The following is an 18,368-nucleotide window of genomic DNA, read 5'->3' on the forward strand; positions in this document are numbered from 1 at the left end:
AATTCCTGGCTGTGTGCTCAGGTATTGTGCCGACGCCCTGTGCTATCCCCTTCTGAAATTGTTTACCTTGTCCTTGGAAACCTCCCACTTTCTCATTATTTGGAAAGAATCGTTTATTATTCCTCTCCACAAAAAAGGTAGCAAATTGGATGCCAGCAATTATAGAGGAATCTCTAAGTTGTCGGCCATCCCTAAATTATTTGAAAACATTATCACCCCTCACTTACAGCACCTTTGTAGATCGGTTATTTCTCCATGTCAACATGGTTTTATGAAGCGAAGATCAACAACAACAAATCTTTTGGAGCTCTCTTCCTATATTATAAAGGGCTTCCATAATAATTGTCAGACAGATGTAATCTATAGTGATTTCAGTAAAGCATTTGACTCTGTTAACCATTCTCTTCTCGTTAGAAAACTCGATTCAATGGGTTTTCCAAGTGATCTTCTTAATTGGATCTCAAGTTATTTGAATGGCAGGACGCAAAAGGTCCTCTTTAAGAATAATTTATCCAATGTTCTAAGGGTTACATCTGGCGTCCCGCAAGGAAGCCATTTGGGACCCTTATTGTTTACATTATTTATAAATGACCTGCCCAAAGTCTTGACTAACTCCAGAGTACTTATGTATCATATTTCATCTATGGTGAATAGAGCCAGGGGTGTGTTTGGTTTTTATTAAACGGTGTTAGAAGGAATTCAATGACCCCTATGTTACTAAATCCTTATATACTTCTTTAGTTCGTCCTATCTTAGAATATGGATGCTGCGTATAGAGCCCTTAGTATGGCGTCCATAGTAAACGCATCGAGTCGGTTCAAAAGAAGTTTTTACTTTTCGCTCTACGCGGTTTAAATTGGGATGCAAACCAAAGATTACCTTCCTACTCTAATAGACTCTTATTAATAAACTTGCCGTACTTAGCCAATCGTAGAACGATGCTAGGGATAACCTTTATTTTTAACCTTACCCATGGTGATGTGGAAAGTGCTGACTTGTTGAGTCAGCTTAATTTCCATGTACCATGTAGAACTACTAGATCCTATATCCCATTAATGTTGCGCCACTGTAAAACCTCCTTTGAACTGCATGAACCTTTTAGAGTGCTATGTGCAAATTATAATGATTTGTACACACTAATATCTAACGTAGATACCCTTCCCAAATTAAAATCTTTAATACTAACACACTTAGTAAGCATGCAAGCTAACAATCTGGCAGCACGCCGGTAGTCAATTTCCTTGTATTCTGTCCTATATTTTCCATCGCGCCTACTAACACCTAACCCAAACAGGCACGTGCCTGGTGTCATACGGACCACTTGAATGAACTGACCAAAGTGCATCAACGTCCAATTATATCTCATTACAAGAAAAAAACACGTCCGTTCTCTTGGAAAGATGAATGATGATTTTGATTTTGATTTTAATTTTATTGGGTCCTTAATTTTATATACCGTGAGATTTTCTTTATTTTCTTTTTAATTTGCAAAATTTTCTCTAATGATATTGACGGACGAACCTGTGTCAATCATACCTTTGTAAAGATTGTTCTGATACGCAATTTTTACAAATGGACTGGCTCTTCCTCTTCTCCCGTGTCCGAGGAAGTTTGATGAAAATTTACGTCTACATCCATTTTGTTCTGTCCACTGCTACTTTCTCTTTGTCTTTTTACAGGACCATTATTACCTGGGTTATGCGAAGTAGAGGGTTGATAATTCAAGGGGTTATTCTGCCTAGCTTGATATAAACCATTCATAAAATTGTGAAATACTTGCGGCTCAACAATAGGAGGGTTGCTTGGATTACGATTCTGGTTATTTCTATTCGAATTACTGGCTTGATTATTATTCTGATAAGTCGACGAATAGTGAACACTTGTATTATGTCTGTTGTTGTAATACCTTTGATTGTTGCTTTGATTTTTGTTTCCCTTGTCCTGGCGATTATGATCGTGAAATTTTTGTAAATAAACGTCTTCAGGATTTGCATCATAATGACCTAGTTCCATGGTGGCTTGTTTTAATTTTGGGATAGTTTCGATATCCTTGCGAGCCAACGATATGTACATTCTATATGGTAGTTTTTTATTAATTTTAGATTTGGTAGTCAATTTTAACATTTCAGAATAGTTACTCTTAATTAAAGGGGTAACTTTTTAACTCTAACTTATCAAAGATATTACGATGCTGCACTTCCAGCATCTGGATGAACTTACTGATGCTCCCGGGGTATGGCGGCTATGGTCTGTGATCCTTAAATAAAGTGGATATTGCTTCTCGGATCTCCATCCATGAGGTTGCTTCTGCTTGAGTCACAGCTTCCAATGCAGTATCTACTATCACTCGCTTGATAGCGCCGTAAATGATGTGAGCTTGACGGGCATCTTGCGTTGGGTAGAGGGTCAATATCTGATCGACTTGGTTGATGAACACTTATAGCTTTCAAGGTGTGTCTTCGTAATAATGAAGCTCTTTCATTTGGCTTAACAGCTGATTCAAATGAAGCTCGGAGAGTTGTGCCACTGTTGTCATTTTTACTCTTTGTAAATTTTAGTTGTTTAAAAAAATCACAGAATTAAAAATTCGAATTTGAATTTTGTTTCCGACCTCACGGGATTTTCGTTTAGAATACTACTTGCACGTAGATTCTTTAGCGGATCAAACTTTTTGAATCACTGTTTTAATTCGCTGGTCTTGATAGCTAGTTGTATAGCGTATCCTTAAAATTGACCAGTACCGTACTAAAAAGAACTCGTTGATCCTACCGGCTGCGCCAATTAAATACTTGGTTATTCATAAGCTAAAAAAAATATTTTATTTTATTTAAACCAAATTAATAAAAGATATTTTTTTTATTGAAGAACACCGATTAATTTCGTGTCTCAAACTGAACTCATCTTATTGAACTAGGATGGCTGACGTTAAAGCCTCGGTCTCGAGATTTGGTGGATCTTGATGGATTTCGAAGATCTTAAGAGAGAGCTTAATTGATTCTTTTATTTCTCTTGTATTCAAGTGAATACGCTCTTGTATACAAGTGCTTTATTGAAATTTGATAAATTTGTTTTCGAGTTAGCGAGTCCGAACTTTGAGCGTATGAACGCGACAAATAGAGGAGACTGTTCATACAATGAAATTGTTTAGTCTACTATCGGGAACTCGTGGAGTAATGGTGTCCGATGACTATCTAGTTATCATTACATGATGATGCATAGTTTTACATATGTGGAATAAGTATGAATGTGCTAAAGTCCGTGGGACTGTGGATATGTCACCATATATATTTTTTCAAGTTTTCAACATCAAATTTAAGATATAGCCGATTTATATTATTCCACAATTTTGTGCAGATATAGCCGTTTTATTTTATTCCACAATTTTTTGTAAAATAATATGAATATCGGACTACTATATCATATAGCTGCCATAGGATTGAAAGAGAAAATAATACAATTAAAATTTATAACTTTTCCAGTTTTCAACATATTTTCATCAACTTTAAGATATAGCCGTTTTATACTGTTCCACAATTTTTTGTAGAATTATATGAAATTCGGACGAGTCTATCTTAAAGCTGTCATAGGACCGATCGAGAAATTAATACAATTAAAAATACAATAAAATTTATAACCTTTCCAGTTTTCAACAGGTTTTCATAAAATTTAAGATATAGCCGTTTAATATTTTAAAAAAAAAATTTTTTTTTGTAGCATTAGATGAAAATCCAAATACTATATCATATAGCTGCCATAAGACTGCTCGAGAAAGTAATACAATTAAAATTTATAACTTTTCAGTTTTCAACAGACTTTCATCAAATTTAAGATATGGCCGTTTTATACTATTCCACAATTTTCTTTTTTAAATTATATGAAAATCGGATTTCTATATCATATAGCTGCCATAGGACCGATTGAAAAATTAATAGCACTAAAATTTTTTAATTTTCCATTTCTCAATAGATTTTCATCAAATTTAAGATATGGCCGTTTTATACTATTCCACAATTTCTTTTTTAAATTATATGAAAATCGGACTACTCTATCTTAAAGCTGTCATAGGACCGTTCGAGAAATTAATACAATTAAAAATACAATTAAAATTTATTACCTTTCCAGTTTTTAACAGATTTCCATAAAATTTAAGATATAGCCGTTTAATTTTTTTTTTTAATTTTTTTTGTAGCATTAGAAGGAAATCGGAATACTATATGATATTGCTGCCATAAGACTGCTCGAGAAAGTAATACAATTAAAATATATAACTTTCCAGTTTTCAACAGACTTTTATCATCTTTAAGATATAGCCGTTTAATATTATTCCACAATTTTTTGTTAAATTATATGAAAATCGGACTAATTTATCATATAGCTGCCATTGGACCGATCGAGAAATAAATGCAATTAAAATTTATAACATTTTCACTTTTCAACAGATTTTCATAAAATTTAACATAAAGCCGTTTAATTTTTTTTTTTACATTTTTTTGTAAAATTATATGGAAATCGAACTACTATATCTTATAGCTACTGACGCCGATCCAAATCCCGGGAGTTGCCATCTAACACTTGTGCTCCACCGAAACAAGAAATACCAGATCTTGTAGCGTATCCAACACTCTGACTTGAAGAGTGGTAATGAGCTTACTCGAAAGTGTTTTATTCTGTTGAGGAAGTAGTACAAACTTAGAATTTAACCTCAACCTATTCCCTTTTACATACCGCAGTTTCTCCTCCCTTCTCTGCTGGGATCGCCGATCGGAATAACCGTGGCGCCGAACTTAACATAGCTTTTCGGCCATAAACAGTGCGGCCAATTACAAACATATTTCAAATACCGAATACATACTTAACGAAGGTTCGCCTTAGTGGCGCGTAATTCAAACTTGACTGACTATCGATATTCTAGCGGGTTAGCTTATCCGTTCCGCGACATCCCCGCCCCCGTGAAGCAGCCGCATTCACCACATCCAGAACAGCTAGCTTCGAAGCGGGACGAATCATCCTGGCTCGATCGTCAGTCCGTACCGCCGCTCGCCTGGGCACTCCATCTACTCCAGTGAACACCTCCTCCACGATTCCTTGTTTCCACTCTCGACGTGGTATGGCCGGATCGCAGATGAACACTAAGTCTCCTCGGCGCAGGGGCTCGACATGTGAGCACCATTTCTCCCTGCGCACAAGAGTAGGCAGGTACTCGTGCACCCATCGCTTCCAGAAGCGGTCTCTCATCATCCTGGCCAGTCGCCACTGCTTCTTTGTGGCGCACCTCTCCAACGGCTGTCCATTATCTCCGGGTAGATCCGGCAGATTGGGTACTCCTCTCAGCAAGTCGTTGGGAGTCAGTGGAGCCTCCTGGTCCACAGTGACTGGCACATGCGTTAGTGGGCGGGAATTTACTATGTTCTCCGCTTCGATCAACAGGTTCTCCAGAACATGTTCCATGGGAGCCAGCTCCCTCATCGTATGTGCCAGCACCTTCTTGACGCACTGGACCATCCTTTCCCAGGCGCCACCCTCAGCTGGGTTCGCTGGGCAGTTGAATATCCACTCGATTCCTTTGGACGACAGCTCGCCCTGGATCTTCTCTGGCTCGAAAACCTCGTTGAATCTCCTGGCCTCTCGATTGGCTCCAACGAAGTTTTTCCCATTATCGCTCCTCATCTTGACCACCGGTCCTCGCCGGTTCATGAAATTCCTCATAGCGATGATACAGGAATCTGTAGATAAATCATGGGCCATCTCCAAATGGATGGCCCTCGTGGTTAAGCAGGTGAACAGTGCCACCCACCTCTTCTCGATGCGACGTCCAATTGTCACGTGCAACGGTCCAAAATAATCCAACCCCGTGTGCTTGAATGGCCATCCGTTGGCTTCCAGTCGGTCTTCAGGCAAAGGACCCATTATTGGCTGCATCGGCTGTGCCCTCCTTGCAGATCTGGCAGTCAGCCACCACCTTCCGTAGCAGCCTCCGTAAGTTCGTTATCCAGAACTTCTTCCGTTTCTCGCCTATGGTCGCATCGTGGTTCTTATGGCCCATCTTCTGGTGGTAGTGGTGTACTACCATCACCGTCAGCGTGTGTCTGTGGGACAGTATAATGGGGCGCCGGGCGCTGTATGGCACAAGCGGCGGCGTCGATCCTTCCCCTTACACGCATGACTCCTTCGTCGTCGAAATACGGGGACAGCCCTCGCAGTTGGCTGCCTTCTTTCGAGATCCTTCCAGCTTTGTCCCTCTCTTCTCCGGAGAACGCTTCACTTTGCGCCTGCCGGATCAATATGCGCTCCGCGTTGGCGCATTCGTTTGCCGTGAATCCATACTTCTCACGGTCGCTATACTGGCCGCGGCATCGTCGGACGAATCTAAGGACCCAAGCCGTGGTCCTTACCAGCCCGTTGTAGTTTGAGAACCTCTGGAGAAATGCACCCGCACGTCGTCGTTTGCGTAGGTGGCATGCCAATACGCCGTCCCAGCAAACGCCGACTGGCTGGAGTCCACGAAGACGTGCAGCTGGAGTGCTCGTACTCGTCCAGTACCAAAATAGTAGCGTGGACATCGGAACTCCTTCACATAGCTCATCTCTTGCCGCCAGCTCTCAAATGCCGTGGCTAGCTCGTCTGGCAATGGCTCATCCCATGTGAATCCTTTCTGTCAAATCTCTCGCATAAGTAGCTTGGCGGTTACCATGTAGCAGCTCAAGAACCCAATCGGATCAAACGTGGACATCACCAAGCTGAGGAACTCCCTCTTGGTAGGGACGCGTTCCCCCGTCATCACGCTGCTGGGAACCCGATGGTACTTGACGCTGAATCTGAAGTCATCTGTAACCGGGTGCCATTACATGTCCAATACCTTCTGCTCGGATTCGGTCCACTCGACGTTCTCGTTGGTGCCTAACGGATTTAAGGCTCTGACCAATCTCGCCGAGCTGGAAGAAAACCGACACAAATCAATGTATCTCTCTTACTCGTTTTGAGACGGCTATAGCTTCATCCTCGTCTGCGAAGCTATCTACGTAATCGTCCACGTAGTGGTACTCATTAATAGCCAGGACCGCCCGGGGATCAGTGTACACGTGCCTTGAAGCATTTACAGTCTTCACGTGCTGCGCTGAGCATGGCGAACAAGCTGCTCCAAACGTCATCACTGTCATCTCGTAGATCTCCGGGTCTTTGCGGTCATCTCCGTGCCTCCACAAGAATCTCTGGGCGCATCTATCTTGTGGCTGCATCAATACCTGGTGGAACATCTCCTTGATGTCCGCACAGACTCCCACGGCTCCTTCCCTAAAGTGGAAGAGGACAGCCGGGAGTGACTTGTAGTTCTGGGGGCCTTTCAGTAGCGCTGAATTCAGGGATACGCCGTTCACTTTGGCTGCTGCATCGAAAACTAGTCGGATCTTCCCAGGCTTGTTTGGGTTTTCGACCCCGAAGTGCGGCAGGTACCACAACTTGTCACGGTTACCATAAGTGACCTCCTGCTGCTCTAGTCGTCGTGCGTATCCCTTCTTGACGTAGACATCCATGATCGCATTGTAGGCATGCGCGAAGTTCGCATCGCGCTTCATTTTCCGTTCGATGTTGACGAGTCGCCGTAGTGCCATGTTGTAACTGTCTGGCAGTCTCGTCTCGTCATCCTTCCATAGCAGCCCAGTCTGGTATCGTTGACCTATCCGTTTAGTCGTCCTCTCCAAGATGCCCAGAGCCCTTTCATCGTCGCTGGCTGCGACCGGTGGCGCTGGCTTCACTCCGAAGTTCTCTATTTCGAAAGAATCGCTGCCCATCTTCTCCAGAGCGTCATCCTGGGTAACGGCTAGTAGGCACGATCTCCCCGTCAGTGGACTCGCTTGACGTCTCACTGGTCCATATACTACCCATCCTAATTTGGTAGCTGCTGCGTATGGTCCTCCTGCGCCGAAGCTTCTGGTCTGCAGGGGAATTCCTAGGTGCGCGTGATCCAGTCCAATAAGGATCCTTGGCGCTGCATTGTTGTACGGCTTCACTGGTTGTCGACTCTCACCCTTTAGGTGTAGGCTTCGGACGAGCTCGTCGTCTATGAGTGTCACAGACGATCCCTCGTCGAGTAGTGCGTACGTGTCCACCTGTTGCTTCTCCCCGTACAGCGTCACGGGCAGAACTCGGAACAGCAGGTGGCCTCCATCCGAATCGACACAACTAAGGTTTCGATGCGGCGTCTCCTGGCCGCTTTGATTCTCATTTTCCATGCTCCCAGCGCTTCTCAGGCTTGTTGCTTGGGCCATGGAAATGTTACTCACTGTTGGATCCGCTGACTGCGGCATCCGCTTGCGTTGGCTGATGACCTCTTGTGGCACCCGTCTGTGGTTGCTCCGTAGCTCCCAACTGTGGCCACCGTCTGACTGTTGTGGCCGTCTGGGGCTATCGGCTTCGTCATGCAGCAAGTAGTGATGCTTCCTCTGGCATCCGTAGACGTTGCACTTACGGCTCCTCTTGCAGAACCGTACCATGTGCCCGGTTTCAAGGCACGCGAAACAGATCCGCCGCTTCTTGGCGAACTCCAATCGCGTCCTGACAGGGCCGTTGTTGAATTCCTTGCACTCCTTGATGGCGTGTTGCCCTTCACACATGAGGCAACCTCTGGGGTGGTCATTATACCCCTTCTGTTCCATGTCTTCCTGATGCTCACCATGCATCGGAAGCTCCAGATTCGTGTTTGCATGTAACACCCTTCGCTTTGGGGTTTTACTGCTCACGTCCGTAATGGTGCATACCAGCTTAGCGAGCTCGTTTAGCCATTCACTTAGGTGCACTATCGTCGGGTATGTTTAAATAGCGATCGCGTATCTGGCCCACTCCAACCTCTTACTTTGGGGCAACTTGGCGATCAGCTCCTCCATCAGGGTGGGATGTCCTATATGCTGGTCGCCGCTGTCGGTTGACTGCAGAAACGCTGCAAGATTGCTCACACTCGTGGCGAACGATACAATCCTGCCTATGTTGTGCTCCTGAATTGGCTGTAGCTCCCGCACGCTCTCCAGTTGGCTCCGGATCAATTGCTCCGGACGCCCATAGCGAAAGCGAAGCTGTTCCATTACGGCCTGTACGTTGTTAGGATGAATAAGCAGTGACTTGACTGCCGTCCTCGCTTCACCCTTCAATGCCTTCACTAGCCTTTGGTTATTTTCCAATGCTGTACACTGATACGCCGCCGTCGTCTCCAAAAACGCGCACTGGAATATTGGCCATTCCTCTGGCTGACCTTCGATCTTTGGAAGATCAGGCAATCTGCGTGGCGTCCATTCATTGGCCACACCCGCTGTTCCATAGGATCCGGGTGATGGCGTGGGTACAGCGAATCTGCGTTGTGGCTCCCGTGGTGCGTGAACATAACCTCGTTCTGGCTGCACCGTGGCCGTCACGCAACATGGCGGCGAGTAGCTTACAGTTGTACAGTCTGTCCGTGTGACTCGTTGCCCTATTGCCGCATTACCACTCAAATATGGCGGCAAACTTCCACTCAATTGTGGCGGCAGATTTGCACTCAATTGTGCCGGAAACTGTTCATCATAAGATGGCGTCACTGACGCTAGTGGTCCCGTTGGCAGATTTTCACTCAAGAGCTGCCTTACCGTTGCGCTCAAACATGGCGCCTCTCCTAGCGGTGTATTCGCCGCACCGCTCACTCCGACGCCACTCGACCCGTTCCTAACGGGATTCCTGGCGGGCGCCGCAAGTCCTTTATTTGCCCTTGCCTGTTGGAGCTCCTTCTCTAGTTTTGCGATCCTTGCCATAAGCTTCGCAATCTGTGAAGTCGTGGGGTCCACATCCTGTCCCAGCGCTTCCGCTTGGGCAGGTCCAGTGGTGCGTTTTACCCCGATTCCTTCCTCTGGAGTCCGTGGCCGCTGTGGGCCGGGGTGCCGGATGCTGCATATGTGGTCGTAGCTGCGGTAACCTCAGGTTGATTAAGTCTGGGGCTCCGTCTGGGCGAATGTGTCGTCGGCATATCACGCGTTTAACTCCGTACGTGTTTCCAAATGCCGTTAGAGTTCCGACTCTAATGCGAATTAAGATGCGAACTCAAAGAATTCGAATAAAAGAATGCGAATAAAAGAAGTGCGAATAAAAGAAATAACGCCGATCCAAATCCCGGGAGTTGCCATCTAACACTTGTGCTCCACCGAAACAAGAAATACCAGATCCTGTAGCGTATCCAACACTCTGACTTGAAGTGTGGTAATGAGCTTACTCGAAAGTGTTTTATTCTGTTGAGGAAGTAGTACAAACTTAGACTTTAACCTCAACCTATTCCTTTTACAAACCGCAGTATCTCCTCCCTTCTCTGCTGGGATCGCCGATCGGAATAACCGTCGCGCCGAACTTAACATAGCTTTTCGGCCATAAACAGTGTGGCCAATTACAAACATAGTTCAAATACCGAATACATACTTAACGAAGGTTCGCCTTAGTGGCGCGTAATTCAAACTTGACTGACTATCGATATTCTAGCGGGTTAGCTTATCCGTTCCGCGACAATAATAATAATAATACTTATTGACGCCGAACTAAATCCTGGGAGTTGCCATCTAACACTTGGGGCCCCACCGAAGCAAGAAATTCCAGATCTTGTAGCGTATCCAACACTTGGACTTTAAGTGTGGTAATGAGCGTACTCGAAAGTGAGTGTGTGCTTCATTCTGTTGAGGAGTACAAACATAGAATTAACCGCAATCTTTTCCTTTTAGCATACCGCAGTATGTTCTCCCTTCTCTACTGGGATCGCCGATCGGAATAACCGTGGCGCCGAATTTATCATAGCTTTCGGCCATAAACAGTGTGGCCAGTTACAAACATAGTTCGAATACCAATACCAATACCATACTTAACGAAGGTTCGCCGTAGTGGCGCGTAATTCAAACTGACTGACTATCGATATTCTAGCGGGTTAGCTTATCCGTTCCGCGACAGCTACCATAAGACTGCTCGAGACAGTAATAAAATTAAAATTTATAACTTTTGAGTTTTCAACAGATTTTCAGTACCTTTAAGATATAGCCGTTTTATATTATTCCACAATGTTTTGTAAAATTATATGAAAATCTGACAATTATATCATATAGCTGCCATAGGACCGATCGAGAAATTAATACAATTTAAATTTATAACCTTTCCAATTTTCAACAGATTTTCATCAAATTTAAGAAGTAGCCTATGCATATTATTCCACAATTTTGTGCAGAACTATATGAAAATAGGACTAATTTATCATAAAGCTGCCATAGGACCGATCGAGAAATTAATACCACTAAAGTTTATAACTTTTTCAATTCTCAACCGATTTTCCCCATTTTTAAGATATAGCCTTTTAATATTATTCCACAATTTTTTGTTAAATTATATGAAAATCAGACTAATTTATCAATAACTGCCATAGGACCGATCGACAAATAAATACAATTCATATTTATAACATTTTCACTTTTCAACAGGTTTTCATAAAATTTAAGATATAGCCGTTTAATATTTTTTTTAAATTTTTCTGTAAAATTATATTGAAATCGAATTACTATATCATATAGTTGCCATAAGACTGCTCAAAAAAGTAATACAATTAAAATTTATAACTTTTCCAGTTCTCAACAGATTTTTCATCAAATTTAAGATGTAGCCGTTCTATATTATTCCACAAATTTGTGCAGAATTATATGAAAATCAGACTACTATATCACATAGCTGCCATAGGACCGATCGAGAAATTAATACCACTAAAATTTATAACTTTTCAAGTTTTTAACAGATTTTCATCAACTTTAAGATATTGACGTTTTATATAATTCAATCATTTTATAGCAGATTTATATTATTCCACAATTTTTTGTAAAATTATATGAAAATCGGACCACTATATCATATAGCTGCCATAGGACCGATCGAGAAATAAATACAACTAAAATTTATAACTTTTCCAGTTCTCAACAGATTTTCATCAACTTTTAGATATATCCGTTTTATATTATTTTATTTGATAAACTTTAAGATATTGACGTTTTATATAATTCAATAATTTTATAGCCGATTTACATTATTTCACAATTTTTTGTAAAATTATATGAAATTCGGACTACTTTATCATAATCCTGCCATAGGACAAGATAGAACAGATAGAACTTCGATGACTATACATTTTAAATAATATATATTTGTGTTAAAAAACAATGAAATATTACCTGCTTTCATTTCGTTGACATATATGTACATGTTATAATTACAGTTTAACATTTACAGATTACAATTTTTGTCCATTTCTAACTATTTTTCCTATCGGAACTATATGATATAGTAGTCCCATTTTCATAAAATTTTACACAAAATTTTAAATGTATTTAAAATGGCTATATCTCAAATTTGATCACATTCTGTTGAAAACTTAATATATTATAATATTTTTTGTAAAAATTTTCTGATCATTCCTATGGCAGCTATATCACATAGTCGTCCGATCTGGCTCCATCCGACATATATACGAGTTAGAGTGTATATAAGACTAACTACAAAGTTTCATTCTGATAGCTTCAAAACTGAGAGACTAGGTTGCGTAGAAACGGACAGACGGACATGGCTAGGTCGACTCGGTTGTTGATCCTGACCAAGAATATATGTACTTTATATAGTCGGAGGTGCCTCCTTCACTGCGTTGTAAACTTCTGACTGAAATTATAATACCCTGCAAGAATAAAGTTATAACTTTTTCACTTTTTAATAGATTTTCATTAACTTTAAGATACATCCGTTTTATATAATTCCAAAATTTTTCGAAAAAGTATATAAAAATCGGACTACTTTATCATATAGCTGGCATGGGACCGACTGAGAAATTAATACAATTAAAATTTATAACTATTTCAGTTTTCGACAGATTTTCATTAAATTTGAGATATCCGTTTTATATTCTTCCACATTTTTTTCGCAAAATAATATGAAAATCGTAATATTTTATCATATAGCTGCAAAAGGACCGATCGAGAAATTACTATTAATATTAATAATAATATTATTAAAGTTTAATTTTTTCAGTTTTCAAGAGATTTTTATCAAATTTAAGATATAGCCTTTTTATTTTATTCCACAATTTTGTGTTAAATTTTATAAAAATCTGGCTTATTTATCATAAAGCTGCCGATTGAGAAATTAATACATATAAATCGCTCACTATTGTATAAGTTGCTACACTACAGTAATTTACAATAATAAATTCAGTCAAAATGGAAAAAAATCACACAAAAAAAAAAAAAAAAAAATACATATAAAAATTATAACTTTTCCAGTTTTCAGCAGATTTTCATCAAATTAAGGATAAAGCCGTTTTATATATCTCCCGTACAAACGATCGTTAGATATAGACAAAAACGCAAAACTGTGAATGTAAAACTGTAAATATAATAAGTATAGGTGAATAAAATGAAGGCTGGCATTACTTTATTGCTTTTTATATCCTTGTAGGGTATTATAATTTCAGTCAGAAGTTTGCAACGCAGTGAAGGAGGCACCTCCGACTATATAAAGTATATATATTCTTGATCAGGATCAACAGCCGAGTCGATTTAGCCATGTCCGTCTGTTCGTCTGTCCTTCTGTCCGTCTGTCCTTCTGTCCGTCTCTCCGTTTCTACGCAAACTAGTCTCTCAGTTTTGAAGCTATCTGAATGAAATTTGCAGTTATCCTTCTATATACTCTTATTCGTATATATATCGGAACGGGCCAGATCGGACAACTATATCATATAGCTACCATAGGAATGATCGGAAAATTTTTACAAAACAAATTATAACATTTTCAGTTTTCAACAGAATTTAATGAAATTTGAGATTTAGCTAGCTTATATTATTCTACAGTTTTTTTGTAAAATCGGACTACTATATCAAATAGATCCCATAGGAACGACCGAGAAATTAATACAATTAAAAATTATAACTTTTCCAGTTTTCAACAGATTTTTATCAAATTTGAGATATAGCCCTTTATATTATTGTACAATGTTGTGTAGTTTTGTGAAAATCAGACTACTATATCATTTAGATAGAGATTAATTCAATTAAAAATTATAACATGTTCAGTTTTCAAAAGATTTCCATCAAATTTGAGATATAGCAATTTTATATCAGTCTTAAATTTTGTTTCAAAATGAAAATCGGAGGACTATATCATATAGGTCGCTAGATGTGGAGCAAAAATGCAAATCTGCGAGTGTAAAACTACAAATACAATATGATTAGGTGAATGAAATGAAAGCAGGTATTACATCATTGTTTTTAAACATAAATATATATAATTTATATGTATGTATATGTATGGATTTCTTGTCATCGGAGTTCCATCTGCAAGGGTATATAAACTTCAGCGTACCGAAGTTAGCTTCCTTTCTTGTTTTAATTCATAGTGATCGATGTTCTATCTGCAAGGGTATGTATTTTCAAGACAGGATGCATTGTTCTCAGGCTTAGCTCTAGGGTATAGTAATTGAGCCATCTACTTATTTTTTAAACGAGCTGACCAATGCTTTTATTAATTCTGAAGTAATAGTGAAACAGATTTCACATTTAACTTTGCGTATAAAATAATGCTTTTGCTTATCTTAATAGTTTTCAAACTAAGGGTGCAAACTTTTTAAAATTCAATGGTTCTTGATTTATCGCTCAATCGAGCAAGGCGTATAATGTTACAAGAGTGTTTGGACTTAAAATATTATGCGGTGGACAAATGTTTTTAAAAGCCCCCTATACTAAGAAGACCTTATATACTTAGTTAGTTTGATATATTTTAGAGTACTTATCCTTTGCTTCGAGTTCCCAGTGGGAACATTTTACTTTTACCTATAATTCATAAACCCTGTAAGTTGCAAAGTTGGGGAAATTACAACGATGTTTACCTCATTCTTTAACTATATTTCCTATTATATCGCATGTTAACGCCTAACTCTAACAATCACATTTTTGATGTGCCATGAGACAAGGATACTAACAATAGTGAATAACTATTTGTTAAAAAAAACCAAATTAGCCATCTTAACTTTTTTGAGCGTCTCAGGAATGTGTGTAAATGATTTCTCTATTAATATTGGTCAAACTAGTCCTTATACTACAAAGTACGAACTATACTTTAATATTTACCTGAAAATATGTAAATAGTCCAGTAAGTATCACAAGTACGGCTAGAGCCAATCCTAAATATAGGTTATCGTCTGGCGGATCACGCTGCGTATTCGTTTGTATCAAATACCCAATTAAGCAAAGACCAGATCCTACCCAAAGAAGTATAGCAAATCCGCCAAACATTACTTTCAAAAAAACTATCCACTTCGGTGTTGGTGGTGTTGGTGTAAGTATATTGGGACCATATAGTTCCAACCTTTGCTTTGCCTCCGAATGAGATAATCCCTAGGTGTAAATAAATAGTAAAAGCCATCATCATAGAAATTAATTGTAAGGTATACATACCACATTGCGATCGGTTTTTAACCGGTCCAATAATTCTTCAATTGAAATTTTATGATTATCAGTTTCAACATCTTTTTTATAAGACTGAATATCCTTTTTAGTTTTTTTAGTTTTTTTTTTTGTTTCTTTTTTGTTTTTAATGCCCATGTTTTAAATTTTTGTTGTTTATTTACCAACCTTGGATTTTCCTTGTATTCTGATAGAATAAACTTGGATATGTTGATAGGTCTTAAAAAATATGTATATTTTAGTTATGGAACCTTTTCATAATCACCATCACTTCATAGCAAACGGTCATGTTTTTGTTTTGCCCCCCAATGTTTTGTGTTTATTTGCCTTTTAACCCAGCGGGGTTTCCTCTATTTTATCATTAAACATTTTTATTTGTATATATCGTTTATCTACCTCGCATGCATATGTTTCCGCGTTTAGTCTATTAATTACCACTTTTAGTTTTGTGGACAGACGGTTTTTATCTTTTCCTTTTGTTCCTATCCATCTCTTTCCCCCGCTTGAGTGTCGTTTGTTTTTGGCTGCAGAGCAAAGCTCTCGCTTAAGCTCTATTGTTTCTCTTGCTCTATCTCTCTCTCTCTCCTTCTCTCTCTTTCTGACTCTAACTCTTCCGCTCTCCTGCTTTTTTCAGATTTGTTATCGTTCACAGTGGTTCAAGAAATGTAAAAATGTCCTCGATTATGGTCACCAACACCAAATAGGTGTTTCGAATGACCAGTCGAGTCTCCATTGCTGGCTTTGCAACGCGGCAGTGCATACAAAATGCATCGAGAAGGCGGGTCGCATAGCTGATGCAATTTCCAAAGGGGATTGTATTATAGTTGTGAGGCCTGTTGAGAGGTAAATGTTATCCTTCATTCGCCAGACCTGAAGCGGAGTTCTCTTTTATTCATTTTTATGGACGTTAATGCATTACGGTTAGAACACTCAAGTGGCCCGTATGAAACCAAACACGTGCCTGTTAGTGCGATGGATAATATAGAAAAGAATGCGAGGAAATTAATTACCGGCGTACTGCCAGATTATTTGCTTGCATTTGTACTATGTGTCTTAGTATTACATTTTTTAATTTGAGAAGACTATCTACGTTGGAAATTATTGTGTACATATCATTATAATTTTCACATAAGACTCTAAAACGTTCATGCAATTCAAAGGAGGGTCCACAGTAGCGCAACACTAAGGGTATATAGGATCTGGTATTTCTACTTGGTATTTGGTAATTGAGCTGACTCAACAAGTCAGCACTTTCCTCATCACCATGGATAAGGTTATAAGTGAAGGTTATTCCTAGCATCGTTCTACGATTGCCTAAGGACGGTAAGTTTATTAAAAGGAGTCTATTTGAATAGGAAGGTAATCTTGCATCCCAATTTAAACCGCGTAGTGCGAAAAGTAAAGTCAAGTTTTGGGCCCAAGCGGACGCCCAAATCATCAACTGATTTAATTCTTTCCAAAGAGCAGCAGTTCAGGGTGTAAGTAGGAACGACACGACAGAATGTCATTAGCTTGCATTTCGAGCCGTTTAAGTTTAATAAGAATATACGGCACGAAGTATGAAAAATATTTAGATCTGTTTCAATGCAAAGAATTTTTATTGAGCATTTCGACTTTTTGTCAATAGATTTAAAAAATTTATATAGTTATAAGAATAATATATATATAATAATAATAATAATAATAATAATAATAATAATAATAATAATAATAATTATTATTTTTTTTTTTTTTTTTTTTTTTTGGGTTGAGGAGGGGAATGCCTAACGCATCTTCCCTATTGCCGTCGCAAAAAAAGGTATGTGGGGCTCGCACCCACTAAACCCCCCCCCCCCCCCTCGCATTTGGCCGTGTTCCCACCTCGGAACAGCTTTCGCATTACTTCAAGGTGGCGCCAATTCAGCGCAATGCGCTCTCATCTTCTTTCTGCGTCCAGATTACCCAGTTAATTCGTCCAGATCTTGCTTCTTAGATCTGAGAATGTTCTGCACGAATCCTGCGATGTGTTTCCACGTGTCTTCGCTGTCTATCATCTTCGTGACAATATTTTCTGTGTTTATTGCCCCAACAGCTTGTTCCAGGCAGTTCCGCGCAGGTCCGAATTTCTTACAGCGGAAAGTGGTGTGTTTAGCACTGTTCATCTCCGCATCTCCATATACGCATCTGGCGCTGGTTCTTTTCCCTATAGAGTGCAGAAAGGCGGCAAAGTAGCCATGGCCAGTCAGCATCTGCGTGACGTAGTAATCCACATCTCCGTGTTTCCTTCCGTACCAAGCTACCAGGTTTGGTAACAGTCTAGCTGTCCATCTTCCCCTTGCTTCGGCTGCCCATCTTTCCTGCCATTGTTGGAGAATTACTTCTCTGGTCCGCTCAATAAAGCCTCTTGTCGTCTCTCCTTCCTGTCTCCTCATATATATTTGTTTTCGCGCTTTGGCCAATAGGTCGATTGGTATGGCGCCTGCAATTACTAGTACAGCAGGGCCGGATACCGTTCGATATGCACTCGCGATTCGTAGAGCCATGGTTCTTTGTACCTCAAGTAGAGGTTTTGACCTGCAGGTTGTCTCAAGGGTGCCTGCCCAGACCTCACACCCGTACAGCATGATTGCGTGATTTATCTCCATTAAGAGTTTCCGCCTTGATTGTAAGGGGCCGCCCACGTTTGCCATGAGTCTGCTAAACGCCTTTGTAGTCTCGGTCGCCCGCTTCTTCGTCTCTTGTATGTGTGCATTGAATGTCAATTTTGAGTCCAGTCTAACTCCTAGGTACTTTATAACCTTCTGCGTCCTTATTAAAGTCTCTCCAACTCTCATGTCTATTTCTAGAGGGATCCTTTTTCTGCTGACTAAAAGTAGCTCTGTTTTTTCGTCCGCCAGTTTCAGGTCG

General features: G+C 40.1%; 1 protein-coding gene and 1 pseudogene across 1 annotated transcript in view; both read right to left on the minus strand.

Moving 5' to 3' along the window:
• JYalpha (sodium/potassium-transporting ATPase subunit alpha) overlaps nucleotides 1-15,730 on the minus strand; it is a 45,178-nt gene extending 29,448 nt beyond the window's left edge. The window contains exons 1-2 of the mRNA XM_086840583.1: nucleotides 15,474-15,730; nucleotides 15,147-15,413 (exon numbers count right to left, since the gene is read on the minus strand). Of these exons, the coding sequence (XP_086696709.1) occupies nucleotides 15,147-15,413; nucleotides 15,474-15,620 (414 nt within the window). The 5' untranslated portion in view covers nucleotides 15,621-15,730. The remainder of the gene's footprint in view (nucleotides 1-15,146; nucleotides 15,414-15,473) is intronic.
• Nucleotides 5,542-6,343, minus strand: LOC147644799 (uncharacterized; annotated as a pseudogene).
• Nucleotides 15,731-18,368: the final 2,638 nt, after the last annotated feature.

The sequence above is a fragment of the Drosophila serrata genome, unplaced genomic scaffold, assembly GCF_035046125.1.
Source record: "Drosophila serrata isolate PLE 108 unplaced genomic scaffold, ASM3504612v1 contig_93, whole genome shotgun sequence".
NCBI lineage: Eukaryota > Metazoa > Arthropoda > Insecta > Diptera > Drosophilidae > Drosophila > Drosophila serrata.